The sequence below is a fragment of the Papio anubis genome, chromosome 6, assembly GCF_008728515.1.
Source record: "Papio anubis isolate 15944 chromosome 6, Panubis1.0, whole genome shotgun sequence".
Lineage (NCBI taxonomy): Eukaryota > Metazoa > Chordata > Mammalia > Primates > Cercopithecidae > Papio > Papio anubis.
The window spans coordinates 165,972,518-165,989,779 of NC_044981.1; the positions used below are offsets into that span (position 1 = coordinate 165,972,518).

At 42.2% G+C, this 17,262-nt stretch overlaps 1 protein-coding gene across 1 annotated transcript; it reads right to left on the reverse strand.

Annotated features, from left to right (window-relative positions):
* Nucleotides 1-332: 332 nt before the first annotated feature.
* LOC108585290 lies at nt 333-9,808 on the reverse strand. The gene is made up of 3 exons (XM_031667621.1): nt 9,497-9,808; nt 8,935-9,280; nt 333-2,814 (listed from the first exon to the last, which is right to left on the reverse strand). The coding sequence occupies exons 1-3, from the start codon at nt 9,806-9,808 to the stop codon at nt 2,372-2,374; spliced, it is 1,101 nt and encodes a 366-aa protein (XP_031523481.1). The 3' UTR covers nt 333-2,371.
* Between the last annotated feature and the right edge of the window lie 7,454 nt (nt 9,809-17,262).

The following is a 17,262-nucleotide window of genomic DNA, read 5'->3' on the forward strand; positions in this document are numbered from 1 at the left end:
TGCATGAGGGCCTGAGGGCTGCCCCTCTCACTCCAGGATGAGCCTCAAGGGAAGTGGGTGAGAGCAGGAAGCAGAGAGGGAGACTGAAGCCCACGGTAGTCTGGCCCCATCCAGCCTCCATGACCTATGAGCTGGGGCCTGCAGCAAGAGCTTGCATCTTCTGCCTGGAGCTTGAAGGCTTGGCCCAAGCTCAGAAAAAGCAAAGAAACAGGAAGTGGGGGCTCAGCTCTCAGATGCTGCCCCCAAGGGGAGTGTAGGAGGACAACAGAGGGGGAAGGGGAGGAGGGGAGAGGAGGGAGCCAGGAAAGAGGGAAAGGAGGGGGAGGGAAGGAGAGGAAGGGGAGGAAGAGAAGAGGAGATGGGCTTGACCCTTCTGCCTCCCATATCCCAGGCAGAGTCTCCCTCCAGTAACCAACTTCCCCCAAGATTCTTTAAAGCAGGGCTGTCCAACCTTTGGGCTTCCCTGGGCCACATTGGAAGAAGAATTATCTTGGGCTACACATAAAATCTGCTAACACTAATGACTGCTGATGAGCTAAAAGAAAAAAATCACCAAAAAGCTCATAATGTTTTAAGAAAGTTTACATGTTTGTGTTGGGCCGCGTTCAAAGCCATCCTGGGCTGTGTGCAAGTTGGATAAGCTTGCTTTAAAGGGAGGGAACCCTGCCTGTCCCCGCTGAGTGGAGCTACACTGCGCATGGTCTTAAACACCCTTGGACCCCTCGTGTCTGCAGAGTGACTCTAAGCCCCTTGCCTTCAGGGAGCTCCCCTTGCTCCCTGCTGTGCTCCGAGCCTCTGGGGGCTGTGCAGCCGCAGGAGCAGATGCATGAGCAGTGAGCACAGGCATGCAGCGCTGGAGCCAGGACAGGCGGGCAGAGCCACCATCCACAGCTCTGGGACCCTCCTTGAATGGGCTATTTTTGTCCCAGCGTAAATGTCTATTTCCTGATTACAAGAATAGTGCAAGAGTGCTTTGTCTCCTGAAGTTTCTCTGCCAACAACAGAATGTGAACGTCTTTCAATGTCTACAGTTGGTCCCCAGCCCTTCCCCTGTTCCTGGCCGTCTCCCTGTCCTTGGCATTAGGAAGGCAGTGTGGAATACACTTACCCTCTGATGATGCCTCCTTTCCCTTGGTTACAAATTGAGTTTCTTAGTGAAGCATGTTTTAAGATCAGCCCTGAGTCTCAGCAGATTCATCTATGCCCTGAAGACAAGAATCTGACCTAGACAGGACCATGAGGGTTGAGGCTCGTGTTTCACCTCTGCAGATGGCTCTAAAACAAGTTCTCTAATTGACACCCCTTTGGGATTCACACCCCATTGGGATTCACACCCCACTGGGATTCACACCCCATGGGATTCACACCCCATGGGATTCACACCCCATTGGGAGGATGTACTTGTCCCCCACATTTCTAACTCAGGCAGCAGGATACAGGAAGAAGGTGTTTCATTTATGTGGGTTTGGGCTATAGTCCCGAAAGACACACTCCCAAACGCCATAATCCTGAAAGTTAATCCCAAAAGACCAAAATTCCAAAAATATAATTCTGGAAAAATAATTTTTTTAATGGTTTAAAAGACATTTATTTACACTTTTAAAAGGGGATTTGAGACATGGTATGAAAACATGACAGAACATTTCACAAGCCACTTTACATAATAAAATAGGCAAAAATAACATATTTTTGCAAGCATAAACATTCAGGTACACACAGGTATAAGCTATGAACCAATGACAGTCACACAGGTATAAGCTATGAACCAATGAACTATACTCATAAAGAAATAGGTCAAAAAGGAACTGTGTAAATGCGTAACGCTGAGGCTGGTGATTGTGGGCACCCAGCTGTACACCTGTGGGCGTCTGAAACACCGTGAGGGACAACCCGAGTGTGTTGAGGAGATCAGAACTGCAACGGGTCACCACCAGCTCACATGCAGCTGCCCAAAGAGCTGAGATCTCCAGAAAGTTTCTCTCACAAATGCAGATGTACAGAAAGGGCGTCTCCTCATTTACAGAGGAAGTTTCAATGTTTTTACGTACCTGCACAATGCTTACACACCAAGTCAGCATTATGATAATATACTTTCATGAAATGAAATCTGCCAAAAAAAAAAAATGCATAAAACAAATTAGAACTCTCTCAAAGTCTTTACACAATGTATACACCCAGGACTGGAAATGATGTGAAGATGAAATACATAGTGAATTCTAATAAATTATGCTGACAACTTAAGATAGTGGGGGAAAAATAGATAAAAAACAGATAAACTAAAAGTAAATTGACATATGAAGAAGCATATGACAGGAATGGGCAATGGGCAATTGCATGGAGATAGCCCATTAGATCTGGCTGACTTTCACGGTCATGAACTGTATTTTGAATCTTGCATTGCGATGAGTGGTGGCTTTTTGCTTTTAGGGCATGGCTCCCCTTGGAGAATAGGTTCACATTCACTTTCTATGTGGTGCTGCTCTTTTTGAAATCCTATGATTTGATGTGTGCTGACATAAACATTTCCTATTAAATTTTCCCACCTTCTGTCCCAAGCTTTTACGTTGCTTTGGATACCTGGAGGTCCATGATGCCTGCACTCGTTGACAGGCCACAGATTTGGCAGAAACAATACTGGTGATAGAACAGCAGCACTGCTGTGTAAGCATCTTCTCACCCTACCCTGAACATGATTGCTTTTGAGCCGGTTGGTAACTTCACTGGCTTCTGCAGGCAAACGTGGCTTTAATTCATGAAGAGCTCCTGGAGTGTCATTGGCTGGAAGGAACGCCAACACAGGCAAATGACGACTGGCTGGAAGGAACACCAATGCAGGCAAATGACGACTGGCTGGAAGGAATGTCAATGCAAGCAAATGACACATTTTTAAAGTGAAGTTTCATCATTGCCATATCAAGTGGCCAATCTACTCAGCTGAATTTTTCACCAAACACAAATTAATTCAATAACAAGGTAATAGCTCTACCTAGCATGATGCAACTAACGGGACGCAACTGTCCTGACTACAACCAAAGCACACTAACCCCTTCCCCAGAATTCAGCTTTCAGGATTTCAGCATTTGGGATTTTGATCTTTCAGGATTTATTTTTGGGACTCTAGACTTTAGGAATTTTTGATCTTTCAGGATTTCAGCATTTGGGATGATGGTGTTTATTTGTCTTTCAGGATCACAATCAGTACCACATTTGGGCTATGCATTGTTTTGACTGGTAAAGTTAAACATGTTTTCATATGTTGTTTCATATGCATTTATTCTATAGTAAATTACCTCATCCTGTGCCACGTTTAAGTTTTTATCGTGATGTCCATTGTTTTCTTCCTTCTTTGTTATTTCTCTTATAAATACTTTTTACAAGGCTGCTCTTGATTTTTCACTTTTTTTCACGTGAAAACTTTAGAATTGTACCTATTCAAGCCTAAATCTTTCCCTTAATCACATAACTGGTTGAGTCAGACATAGAAAAAGTCTTTCCTACTTAAGATTATACAAAGATTAATCCATATTTTCTTCTACCACTTTTATATTTTATTTTCTAACATTTACATTTTTAGTCCCCATGGAATTTAGTTTGGATATAAGGTATGTATCAGATTCTAATTTCATTTTATTAATTATTATTATTAACTACTTAGTCATTTTATGCAATACTGTTTATAAAATAAGCCCTCCTTTTCACATTGATGTGAGGTATCATCTTAATTTCATACTAAATTTCTGTTTATTCTTGAATGTATTTCTAGACTTTTTTTTCTATTTCTGTAGCTTTTTAAAACTTTTTAATTTTTATTTTACTTGACTTTTAGAGATGGGATCTCTCTCTGTCACCCAGGCTGGAGTATAGTGGAGCCATCATGGCTCACTGCAGCCTCAAACTACTGTGCTCAAGTGATCCTCCCACCTCATCCTCCTGAGTAGCTGGGACTATAGACATGAGTCATCTCACCCAGCCCTCTGTGGCATTCTTTAATGCATTAATTAGACACTTTAAAAATTATTTGATAGTATGAATATTACAGTATTTTATTTTTCCAGAAGAACTGCAGGTTATTTTTGTCATTATCTCCTAAAAATTTATTTGAATCATAAAAATGCTTACATGTCAATTTAAAGAAAATGAAAATCCTTATGATATGTCTTCTACATTTATTTTAACATTTTTCACTCAATTTTTATATGTTCCTGATAAAATATTTTTAACTTTCTTGTTATGGTTATTCCTAATACTTTTAAATTGTTATCATGAATAGTTTTATTAGATTTTATGCTTATTACAAGTATGTAAAGATTGTTATTTAGCTCACTTATTTGCGCTAATAATTTTTCATTTAGATCTCTTCAGCTTTCCACGTAGCTTGCTGTACCATTTTCAAATGCCAAAAGCCTGTTTTCTTAGTTCTTGTGTTATATGCGACTTGCTTCTCTTCTCTTATCAAATTCTCTAAAACATGTCAGGCTGCTCTGGCCTTTGCTCTAAGTTTAGTGCCAGTGCCTCTAGAGTCTCAATGGTGACTACGATATTGTCTGAGAAATTCAGATAAATATTGCCTATTAAGATGGAAAAGTACTCTATAATATTCATGAAGTAAGATTGTGAATCTTTCTAAACGCTTTCTTGGAAACTGTCAAGATGATCATAAGTTGTGAATTGTATTAATATACTTCCTAATACTGGACACCTTTTGTTCCTGGAATAAAAGCAGCTTTGTCATAATATATGCATATTTTTTAATGAGCCGATTTACTAATATTCCATTGCAAATATGTTGTCTTTGTAGTCTTAAATGTAGTTGCTATTGCCAGGGTAATCAGTTGTTGTATTTTAAAATTATTATTATTTTTAACTGACATAAAAATTATACATATTTATGTGGTAGAGAGTGATATTTTGATAGATGTATACAATGTGTAAAGCCCAAATCAAGGTAATTCATCACCTCAAGCATTTATTGTTTTTGATATCCCTAAGGCTATAGGTGTTTTCAAACAGAATGTTTACTAACTTCTAAAAGCATTACAGGTTCTACCACAAAGCCACCTAAAAGACTACGATTGTTTTGTGGAGAACTTTATGATGATAATTGTGGGGTTGTTTTCTTGCTGTTATTGTTTTGGTTTTCCCAGCTCTTTCAAATTCTTCAAGGTTCTTGGTTAACTCATGTTAACTCACATATTGATCTAGTTTTATCATTGTTTAAAACAGGAGGGTAAAACTGCCAGTTACCCCATCGTGGCTATGAACAAAAGTCTCTTATACATATTTTTAGGCGACCAAATGGATGGGTTGCCACTGAGTGAATGTTGGGAGTGCACCTGTTAGAAGGTACGCATGTGTTCATCCTCCTTAGATTCTGTCAAATAATTTTCTAAAATTATTACTGGTTCAAATACCTTCATTTTCAGTTGTATCACTGACAATGTCAAATTATCTCCACAAGCAACTCTTATTCAAGGAGAGTATTTTATCAATTTGTTTTCTGAGTCAACATGACTCATGAGAACTTCCTCTCATCTTTGCACCTGAACATCTTGGCTAGTAGGCAGTTCTATAGAGTATTTTTCTCTTATTATCTGATCATCTTTCACCTTATCTCCTGGAATTTATTGTTGCAGAGATGCCTGCTAGGTAATCTGGTATTATCTGTTTTTAATTACTTTGTTTTTTATCAGAATGTTGAATACAACTTCTGCTGGAATGTGTTTTTCTGTAACTATTTTTCTATTAATTTGGCCCATGAAGTTCTTTCTCTGTCCAGAAATGTGCACACGTGTACACACACACACACACACACACACAGAGAACACATCTCCTCCATGACACCTCCCGCCGTGCCTGGCTCTGTGCGTCTTGGCCTCACACATTTTCCTCTTGAGTTTCCTATCTGCTCAGGCACAACCCTCACTGCCGTGTCCTTCTCTTTGTCTGTCGCAGTCACTGACGGGCTGGGCTTGCAGCATTGTTAATCATGCTCACACTGCATCCAATAGATAATATCTTTCAGATGGCCAATGTCAGTTTTATTCTAGAGCTTTCTTTCTTTAATAACTTCCACTTTTATTTTAAATTCAGGGAGTGCATGGGCAGGTTTGTTCACAGGTATACTGAAAGACGCTGAGGTTCAAGGTGTGAATGATCTCATCATCCGAGTAATGAGCACAGAACCCAGCAGAGGTTCCTTCAACCCTGGCCTCCCTCCCTCCTGCCAGCGGTCCCCAGTGTCTGCTGTTCCCATCCTCATGTCCACATGTACTCCGTGTTCAGCTCCCACTTGAGGGTGAGGACATGTGGTATTCGGTTTTCTGTTCCTGCCTGAACTCGCTTGGGGTCATGGCCTCCAGCTGCGTCCGCGTTGTTGCAAAGCCGTGATCTCCTTCTTCGTTATGGCTGCAGAGTTAGTTAGTGGTCCATGGTGTCTCTGTACTAATGTTTCTTTATCCAGTTCATTGCTCACAGACGCCTCAGTTGATTCCATGTATTTGCTATTGTGAATAGTGCAGCAGTGAACATATGGGTGCATATGTCTTCTTGGTAAAACAATTTATCTTCCTTTGGGTATAATACCAAATGATGAGATTGTTGAGTGGAACGGTAGCCCTGTCCAAAACTTCCTTTTATCATTTCACAACATTTCCATCTCAGTAGGTTTCTCTATTTTTAGCTGACATATCTTCTTATATTTTATTAACAATTTTTTTTTTCCTGAGGCAGAGTCTTGATCTGTCTTCCAGGCTGGGGTGCAATGGCATGATCTCAGCTCACTGCAACCTCAGCCTCCTGGGTTCAGGCAATTCTTCTGCCTCAACCTACCAAGTAGCTGGGATTACAGGCAGGCATCACCACACCTGGCTATATTTTTGTATTTTTAGTAGAGACAGGGATTTGCCATGTTGGCCAGGCTGGTCTCTAATTCCTAACCTCAGGTGATCCACCTGCCTCGGCCTCCCAAAGTGCTAGGATTACATGCATGAGCCATCATGCCCGGCCAATGGTTTCTGGAAGTAATTTTCTGCATTTTAGAGAATATCTAACACATTCTTTCCCTTTGCACCTAAATATTTTAGCGGCATAAATTTTTACATTTCTACATTTTTTATTTAGATATCTTTGTAACAGGCTCAAATAATACTGTTTTCCCCTTTTTATTTATTCATAAACAAGGTCATTTTGGGTACACTTCATGTGGTTATAGCAAGAATAAGCACATTTTCCTTAGTCTCATTCTCTGTCCATTAGCAAAATGGTTAAAATCCTTTCTCAAACATAACAGGACAGAAAGTGAGGCAGGCAGGTTTAATGGTTGATTATAATTTTCAGCTTACTTTGTACATAGAAAACAACATTACCTAGGTTAAACACTTAGATGTCTTCCAAAAATTCACTCCTGTAACTTCACCACTTAGACTATCCTGGCTCACAAATGGTTTTCCTGTAATTTGCATCAATGCATTTTCTAATGTTGGCAGTACTGTGTCACCTTCAGAAACTCACAGGAGAGGGAGAAGTTGGAAAGTCACCTGTCCTTCAGAATTCTACCTCGCACAGTTTCAAAGAAGTTTCGAGCGTGCGTTATCATGGATTGCTGCGTGACGGATTCCCCTAAAACTCTGTGGCTTAGAGCAACCAACACGTGTCATCTCATAGTTCATGTAGGCCAAGAAACCACAGCGCTTCTCCACCGGGCTTCTCTGCTGGAACTCTGGTTAGGCCCCTCCTCAGATTGCAGTGGCTGCCAGCAAGGGCCCTGTTCTCTTTTGAGGATTGAGCAGAGAAGAGGCCTCGTGTGGAGTTCACAAAGATGGCTGATGGGATGAGGCTCAGCTCCTTCGTGGCTACTGGAAGGAGGCCTTCAGTCCTTGCCCACGCTGCAAGGAGGTCTTCACAGTGCTGCTCACAACAGGTACATGTGTTTCCCCAGCATAAGATCTGAGAGCACAAAAGAGAGCTCTAGTAAGGGAAGCCCTCAGATGGTAGTCGCATGCATTTTAAAATCTAATGCGCAAAGTCATGTCCCTGTTTTTCTTTACTGTGGCCATACTCTCTTCATTAGAAGTGAGTGGGTGAGACCATCAGTCTGGGGTGAATATTGCCTAGAATTGGGCACCCCTGAGATGGAGGGGGCTGTCTTCAAGGCTGCACCTCTTTCTGGTTACTTCTGTGGTCTGGTCAGGAATGCATCGGAGAAGATCTATGAAGCCATGAAGTAGCTTCCCACTGCTTTTTTCAGGTACAACTGCCAAGAACTAAAACTGGGGCCTTCTATGAAGAAGACTAAAGCCTTGGTTGTCTCTTCTTAATTTATCTTCATCACCACTGGTATTTATAACTGCAAGGTTTTGGTATTAGACGGTCTGTTGGTCTGAATTTTTGATGTCAAGAATTTCTGTCTTTAATTATATTTGCTGTAATGTTGGATGTAAAACATTGCATGGATCTTGCTAGCCAGACATGACTTTAAACGTCTTGCATTCTTATTTTTTTCTCCAGTTCACTTTTGAACTAAATGTGCTTCCTAAGGAAAAACTAGAATTAGGATTAGAAATATAAGTCTGTGTATGTGTATGGTCTAGGAAGGACTCAAAGCAATGCTAAAAAGTATGTACATAATTTTAGGGGTGAGTTTGACGTTTACTTGTTTGTATGTAATCACATAATGTGATCCCAAATCCCAAATAGGATAAAGTCATATTTGACTTAAGTATGAGGGCAAATGTGGCAACTTAAGTACCCCCAGATGTTTTGCTAAATTAAAAACATAAGGCTCATATGTTTAAAGTCTTATTTAGCCAGAATATATACTACAGTTGTTATGAATATCATAAAATTACAGTAATATTATGAAACAGAGAGAAGAAAATTGTTTGACATAGTGGTGACTCCACGGATCGGACCCATTAGCATGTAGTTAGTGTGTACCTGTGTTGACAAAGGCACAAAAGGCAGCAACAAGTGTGGTTATTGACAGGCAGAAACGCTTATCCCTGTGTTTCCTGCCTAACAGTGCAGCAAACAACAGATTCACGACATGATCACCAGTAACATTCTTTCCGCGAAAATGAAGAGAGGGAATGCTGGAGCTCAGGTTTGAACCCGGAAGCCTGGCCCTGGACTCCTGCTCGCTCTTAATCTGCTCGGACCCCGGACTCGCGCCCCTGATCCGCTCTGACCCCGGACTCGCGCCCCTGATCCGCTCTGACCCCGGACTTGCGCTCCTGATCCGCTCTGACCCCGGACTTGGGCTCCTGACCCTGGACTCGCGCTCCTGATCCGCTCAGACGTGCCGCCTCCATCCAAAGCTGGGGCGAGGGGCACGATGAGAATTTGCTGACTTCATTAACAGATCATGAATGTTTGAATGAGTGGATAAACCAGATACTGTTTTAAACAAAAGCTAAATCAACTTAGAGATACTATCTTTTCTTTGGAAGATTCTTATTCAAATAAATGTTGCCTGCAGAGAAAAAAAAAAAAAACAAACCTTTTTTGTGTTATTTTTCACACACACAAAATCATGGTAGTGCCATTTTAAGGGTAAAAGTTGAGAAAAGGCATCATCAGCACTGAAAACGACTTTGACGTGTGCAGAGTATTTCTCCTCACCCTCATCCTTTATCCAAGTCCAAAACCTCAGCTGTGTGTAGCGTTCCCAGTCACCTCCTAAGACTTCTGGTGCTGGAAGCAAGGCCAGAGCTCCTGCTGAATTACGGCTGGAAAAATCCACTCTCCTCAAGTTTTTGCCATGTGGTGGGCTGAAGGCCTCTCTGCTCCAGCATCGAAAAGGCCAGCACATCTCCCCTGGCGGCTTTAAAGCTTTTATAAAGTGGAAAATATTTTGCTTCCTTGGACTGTGCAAGCTATAGAGAGTGAAAGATGTTGCTCTTACATTTGGGTGCAGTACATTTATTTTTCTGCAGATGGTAATCTCTTAAATCAGTGTGAATTTAAAGAGTTTCAGATTCTCAATTTAACAATGTCATAATAAAAATGTGTGTTTTAAATCAATATTTTGAGTAAAGCATCTGTTCAACTTTATTATAATCATACACGTTTCTCTGCATTTCATTATCTTTCCCAAAATGTTACACGTTTTAAGTTTCAAGTAAGAAGTGGAAAAAAATTAAGTTAATTTTTCCTCCTTCCTGAGAAAGAACAACTGAAAGTAGCTAAGGAACTAAAACAAGGCATAGCTGCCACTTCCAGGTTTTCAGTTGCAGCCAGGGCTCACTTCTGCACACTCCCTTACAGCACACGGAAAAATAAAAACCTCTTACAACCAGGACTGTCTGAACATTGTTGCTTTTAATTGCTATCTCAAGTAGTTCCATAACATGTCCAAAAATTGTTAATAAGATGTTGGATTAGATGATTCTGACTAATGGCCTATTGAAACTCGGACTTGAAATGAGATTTTCATAATTTTTCATTGCTTTCCAAACAAAATAAAACTTGGTAGAACTACTAAAACTGTCCTGAAAGCCTTTATTGCAGCATGTTAGGTTTTGTTTTCTTTGATTTTCCCTTTGGCCATTAAAAGAATCATTTTGTTTTTTCAGGGGCTACTCCCATATTGGCTGAGCCCATCCAATATGAACGTTTGCACTGATAAAACTGGAAATGAAAGAGAATAAAGGCCAGGCACAGTAATTCAGGTTTCGATTTTTTTTTTTTTTTTACTAATATTATTTTACTTTGAGGAGTACATTAATTTTTCAAGAGGTTTGATTTGATAAATGGTTCTTTGCAATTGCTTTGCCAGATGACAGCAAACTGACATAGGGCTGGGATGGATTAAGGTGGGCAAGAAGGAAAATTCTGCTAAATATAATTTTGCAAGAGACAAGTTTCAAAACCAGAATATATTTTCTAAGAAATTTTTGAACTAGGTTGAAATAATGAGTAGTAAAGAACTTAAAAATTTATATTTCCATCCAACTAATTTTATGACATTTTGCTCAAGGATTATTTATTTTTATAACCCCAAATACTCTCTGGTAGGTACATTAGGTCCAGGTCTATACATCCAAGGTGCATGAGCAATTTGCTAAGAAAAGCAGGCAGACAACATGGGTGATAACTTGGGCCCTAACGTGAGAGTTCTGACCTGAAGTAACAAGTCTAGAGCCTCCTGCTGCTCACACCCCAGACTGTTTAAGCTCCAAGTGACTCTGGCTTTTGCAAGGAGCTGGGATTTTATTCAGGGACTCTGGGCAGGGCTTGTCCTTCTTCTCCCACATGGAGAAATGGACTTTTAATAATTCACCTCTAAGCATAACAATGTAGTTTGTTTTTATTCTATTCTTTAAAATTTTTTTTTTAAGATTTTGAAAATTGAGGTTAAATATACACAACTTAAAGTTCACCATGATAATCATTTAAAGTATACAACTAAGTGCGTTTAGGACACTCACAGTGTGGTGCGGCCTCAGCTCTCACTCGTTCTCAAACATTTTTGTCACCCTGAAGGAAACTCTGTGGTCATTAAGTACTAACTCCTCATTCCTCGCCCCTGGCAGACACAAATCTGCTTCCTGTCTCTACGGATTTGCCTGTGTGGGATAGTTCATAGAAATGTGGTCAGATCAGATGTGTTTCTGTGTGTCTGGCTTGTTTCACTTCCCACATCGCTTTTGAGGTGCATCCATGTTGTGTCATGTATCAGTACTTCACCTCTCTATTGTTTTCCAATTATTTATTATGGTAAAATACACATAAAGTAAAATCTGCCATCTTAACCATTTTTGAGTGCACAGTTCAGTGGCATTAAGTACATTCATATTGCTGTGCAGCCATCACCACCATTTATATCCAGACCTCTTTTCATCCTATAAAACCGATACCTTGTCCCCATTAAACACTAACTCCCTAACCTCCAGACCCAGCCCCTGGCACCCACCATTACACTCTCTGTCTCTATGATTTTAACTACTCTAACAACTTTATACAAGTAGAATTATATAGTATTTGTCCTTTAATATAAACTAATAACCTGGTAAAAGAATGGGCTAAAACTTTAATAGTTGTTGTCTTCTATTCTTAATTTGCTAAGTGTTTGTATCAGAATGATTGCAGTCTACTGTATACCACTTTTATGTAAATAAAGTTGTTGAAAAAATAATCAAAACTTGTGGGTTGTAGCTAAACAGTGCAAGAGAGAAATTTATACATATTTTATAATACCTATAGATGTATACACACACACACAGGAGGTAGAAAAAGTTGAAAAATAATTATCTACCCTTCCACATCAAGAAGCTAAAAAAGAAATAACAAATTAAACCGGAAAAAAAGAGACAATCATAAAATAAAGAGCAGAAGTCAATATGTTATCAGCAGCGAGCCCAGGTGGGGTCCATGGTCCTCTATTCTTATCTTCTTGGAAGAAAGAATTCAGCCAAGAGACGGTAGATTTAAGGCAGAAGTGAAAGTTTACAGAAGTAAAAGAAAGTACACTTGGCAGGACCAAGCGGGCACTCGAAAGGGTCCCACAATCTTTGGCTCTTATAGATTTGCTATTTCCTGTTTTTTTCCTGGTCTCTTCCCCTTGTCTTTTCCCTTGGGTGGGCTGTTGGCTGATCCCCACATGCTCAGTTACTTGCCAGTATCTGGGAGGGGTCACATGCATCATTTGGTAGCTGAAGTTATGTGTATGTTTTCTTAGGGAAATTTTCCCTTACTGGTCTAGCTCCCACAGAGGAAGGTCATATACTGGTCAGACGTCACCATTTCACCCCTTTCTGCACATACTTGGACACATTTTAAGTTCTCATTGGGAAGTTGTTGCCCACAAGCTCAAGATGTTCCCTGTTTGTTGGGAAATATTTCACTCCCTGGCACCAGCCGTGACCACCTACCATTCCTAAAGAGGCTTCCTGACAATTGCATGACAGTTGCCTGGCTAGACGTTCCCTGGGGCCCTGTCCTGTCCTTCCCTCTCTGCCTGTCCACCCTCTCTGGCAAATGCACTATGAAAGGTATTTAGTGTCTGCACTGGCCTGCTGTCTATTAACTACGTGAGGCGCTGTCTGACCTGAGAGGCCTCCTGGGCTTGCGTGTCCCATGGATGGAGGCTGGCGCTGCTTCTTTTCAGACTGACAATGCTTATATGACCCCAGCAAGGAAAATTATTTGGACTCACAGACTTAGTCACTAATTTCCAGATGTTTAAGCTAAAGTTGGATTCTAGAGACTGGGCAAACTTATAATTAAATCAAATGTTTTAAGGACCGGCTAAGTCATGGTACATCAAAGTCAGTAAACAGAATGTGGTAGCTCAAAATCAAGAAGAGGAAAGACTGGATGAATAAACCCTGTCTTTAGAACAGGGTAAATGTATCTTAAGTAAAATCACAAATGTTGACCGAAAAGCATGACTCTTTAAAACGGGGAGGTTTTCTGCTTTCTCTGGATGTCTCCGTAAATGTCTCCATCACTCTGTTCATCTTCATTACATTCTGTGCCTCCCCAGTGCCCAGGATTCAGTCTCCCCAGTTATTCTCAAATTATCAAAAAGGGCCCCTTGAAAAGGAACTGATTCTAAATTTTGGGCAAGAGAAGGCAAGATGATCATGAAAGTTCTTCTGTTGTTTACTTTTTTTTCAGCTAGGGTTGGGGGAGATATTCAAAGAGGTCTGGAGATACTGATGAAGGCATTATCTCGTAGAAGCCCCAAAGGACTTGAGGGAAACAAATGATTACCTCTAATTCAAAGCAGTTTGTGAAAACACCTGAGTTCCTGGGATTAAGAGGGGCAAGCAGTAGAAAGTGTGCTGGAAAAATACTCTGGGGTCAAATAAATCAAAGGATGAATGCCCAGTTACAGAAAACATAATAAATGGCAAAGTTGCTGGATACATGACCAAGCTTCAGACGTGGATTTCCAGGAATGAGACTTGTTATTATGATCCTTGGACCCAGCAGACCCAGATAAGAGAAGCCTGAAAAGTGCCTTTCTAAGCTGCTGGGAACCTGGAAGCAGATATCTGACTCAGCTTCCTCGTGACTCTGGCTCTGATTCCTGGTCCCAGTGAAGACTCAGCTTTGCGAGTACTGGTTGGGCTCAGGAGCAGGAAAGCTGGTGCCAGCAAGGTTCCTGTGCATGGAAGCCCCTGAAGGCTGTGGCGGGTTCATCAGAGTGGGGAGGTGACCCTCACGGAATGCAGAAACGCATTCTCCAGGGGCTTGAGGACCCCACCTCATCTGGCCGTCCACACCAGCGGTGCTGCCCTGCCAGCCACGGCAAAGCCGAGGGGAGCTTTGCTGAGCCTCCCTGCCCCAGTCCCTGCCTTGTGTGGTAATCCCACTCCCCAGGAGCCTCCACATTGTTAGATACAACAGAGAAGTTAGTCTCATGCTGGAAGGTTGTTCTGGTGTGAGCTCTTCCCACAGATGAAGAGCTGCTTGAGTTCCCTGCTGTGTACCCTTCCATAGAGAAGGAACCCCCTGGAGTCTCTAGCATGTGCCCTTCCCACAGAGGAGGAACCACTTGGAGTCCCCGGTGTGAGCTCTTCCCACAGATGGGAGCCGCCTGGAGTCCCCGGTGTGAGCTCTTCCCACAGACGAGGAGCCGCCTGGAGTCCCCGGTGTGAGCTCTTCCCACAGACGAGGAGCCGCCTGGAGTCCCCGGTGTGAGCTCTTCCCACAGACGAGGAGCCGCCTGGAGTCCCCGGTGTGAGCTCTTCCCATAGATGAGGAACCACCTGGAGTCCTCAGTGTGTACTCCTGACCAGTTGCCACACAGCATTCCATGAGGACTGTTGTGTAGTCAGATGGGGAGTCTCACAACTTAAAAGGACAGGGGGACCCTTACATCATTATATAAGACAGGCTTTCTACACAAGTGGGGAAAATAGAACTTTTTTTGTATGACAGAGTCTGAAGCCACAGCCAGTCTTAGGATAAATGGGCACAGACTACGTTGTCAAAGGCTTGACATTTGGATCAGAACCAGTGCTTAGGTCGGGGCAGCGATTGTCCAGTCATGTTTCGTGTAAGCTGGTTCTGAGTGTTATTAAGACATTCCGTGAAAACAACTGACCCATGGCCAACATGTGCAGAAGATGCTGGTTCAGTAACCACCATAAAAATGCATGAGTCTGTTTGCTCTGAGATTTCTCAGCATTTTACCATGATAATCTGCACTGAACAATGCTCATTCTATTGGCACCTCTTAAGGGACCGGTGTCCTGGGGCACACAGAACCCCAGTTGCCCACACATTCGGTCTACTCCTCCCCCCACCTGGGGCGAGAGGGCTTCTCTGCAATGGCCCGGTCTTGTCCCTTTGTGGTTGCCGGGTTACTCTCCATCATGTGCACGGAGGCTGTTCTGCGGGAGAGGGGTGTCCACAGTGCAGAACCCCTGATGATGAGATTCGTTCTCACTTGCTGTCAGACATGGATCTCACCTCCAACCAGACCATAACCTGGGACTGATTCTATGAGACTCCCACAAAGATGTCTCTAGGAATACATTGGCCTAACCTAAAATGCAAAGCACACTGCCATTTCAGAGCTCATCTCTGTTACACAGATGACCAGGGAGAACCTCTCAAAGGTGAGGGCCAACACATGCAGCACCCACCAGCTGATTCAGAAAGGTAGGCACAAAGTCTTTTGGCAAATGTCAAACGTCAATGTTCCTAAGGAGAGTAAAGCTGGGACCAGGCAAACAGCACAGGCTGCATGGTCCACTGGGTCTTGGGGAGCAGAAGCTGTGAGATGGAGTCAAATGGGGCAAAGAGCCAGATGCAAAGGTGAGTGATGCAAGCAGGATGAGCCATCACCCCGGTGTGGAATGCAGCCTGGGGACGAATTTTCACAGGGTCTCTGCTGGCTCATATGGTCTCCTGGGCCTGCATTTCTCACACTGAGCAGCTGAGCAGGTGCACCAGCCGACCATGGAGAGAAGCACTGCAGTCGCATTTCAGACAAGGGAGAAAGCGGTAAAGCTCCACCCCACTAACAATTGTAAGAATCTTCTTCCTTTTAGGAATTTTGAATTCTCCAAATGTGGGCCAGGCTGCTAACCAAACGTAAATGGTACTGGACAAGGTTAAATCATGAAGTCAAAACTAGACCACATGACATTATGCACTTGAGTTCTGTGTTTTAAGATGGGCTTTGACTTTTCATGATCCAAGGTGATTTCCAGCCATATTAAACATATGGCAAATTGTGGTTTACAAAGCACTTTCCTATGATTATCTATTTAGAGCTTCACAACAACCATGCAAAGAAAGGAAATACGTATTCCAGAGTCCTATAGGAGACCATTGTGCCAAAGAAGGCTTGGCTCATGCCTCTCATTCCAGCACTTTCAGAGGGCAAAGTGGGAGGATGGCTTGAGCCCAGGAGTTCATGACCAGCCTGGGCAACATAGTAAGACCCTGCTTCTATAAAAGAATTTTTTTTAATTAGCCAAACGCGGTGGTGTGTATCTGTGGTCCCATCTACTCAGGGTGGCTGAGATGGGAGGGCCACTTGAGCCTGGGAGGTAGATGCTGCAGTGAGCCCTGATTGCACCAATGCATTCCAGCCTGGGTAACAGAGCAAGACCCTGTATTTTCTACAGCATAGTTAGAGCATGTTAACAAATGTCAATTAGGACACTTCTACTTTTGGCCACAAAGTAATAGCTTTTATCAAAACATCAGCTTAATTCTCCAACCTTCTGCCATGAACAGCTCTAAAAGCCAAAGAGGATGCATACACAGAAATAATGACAATATAAGGCTAGTTTTTGAGGGCACCCAAGGGCAGTCAAGGTAGGTAGGAACTGAGGGACCAAAAGCCACAAAAGAAGAGAAGTGGACTCAGGTGAGCATCACTTTTTGCTTTTGCTTTTTCCCTCAAGACATTTATAAATTGAAACCTAGAGAAAAGAGGCCAAACAGAAAGTAGTGGCCAGAGGCTTTGGTACTCTGGTTGGTTTGGGAGGATCCAAGTTAAAGTTTAAGGATAAAAAGGAGGTCAGGACTTGAGTGGGAAAAGAGAAATGCAGAGGTTTATGCCCAAAATTCTGGGTCTACTTTTTCCCTGGGGCATTTGTTGGGTTCTAAGTTGTCATGAGAGACTTCTAGAAACCAGCATGGAACAGGAACTGGAAGGATAAAGCAGAAGCTGTTGTGCGGTGCTAGAGAAACAAAAGTTAGAGTTCAAAGTTTGACAAAGAGGAGAGGACTTGCCAAACACCTTGGGGTTTCAGTTGAGTTTCCAAAAGAACTATGCCCCAGAAATAAGGACAATTT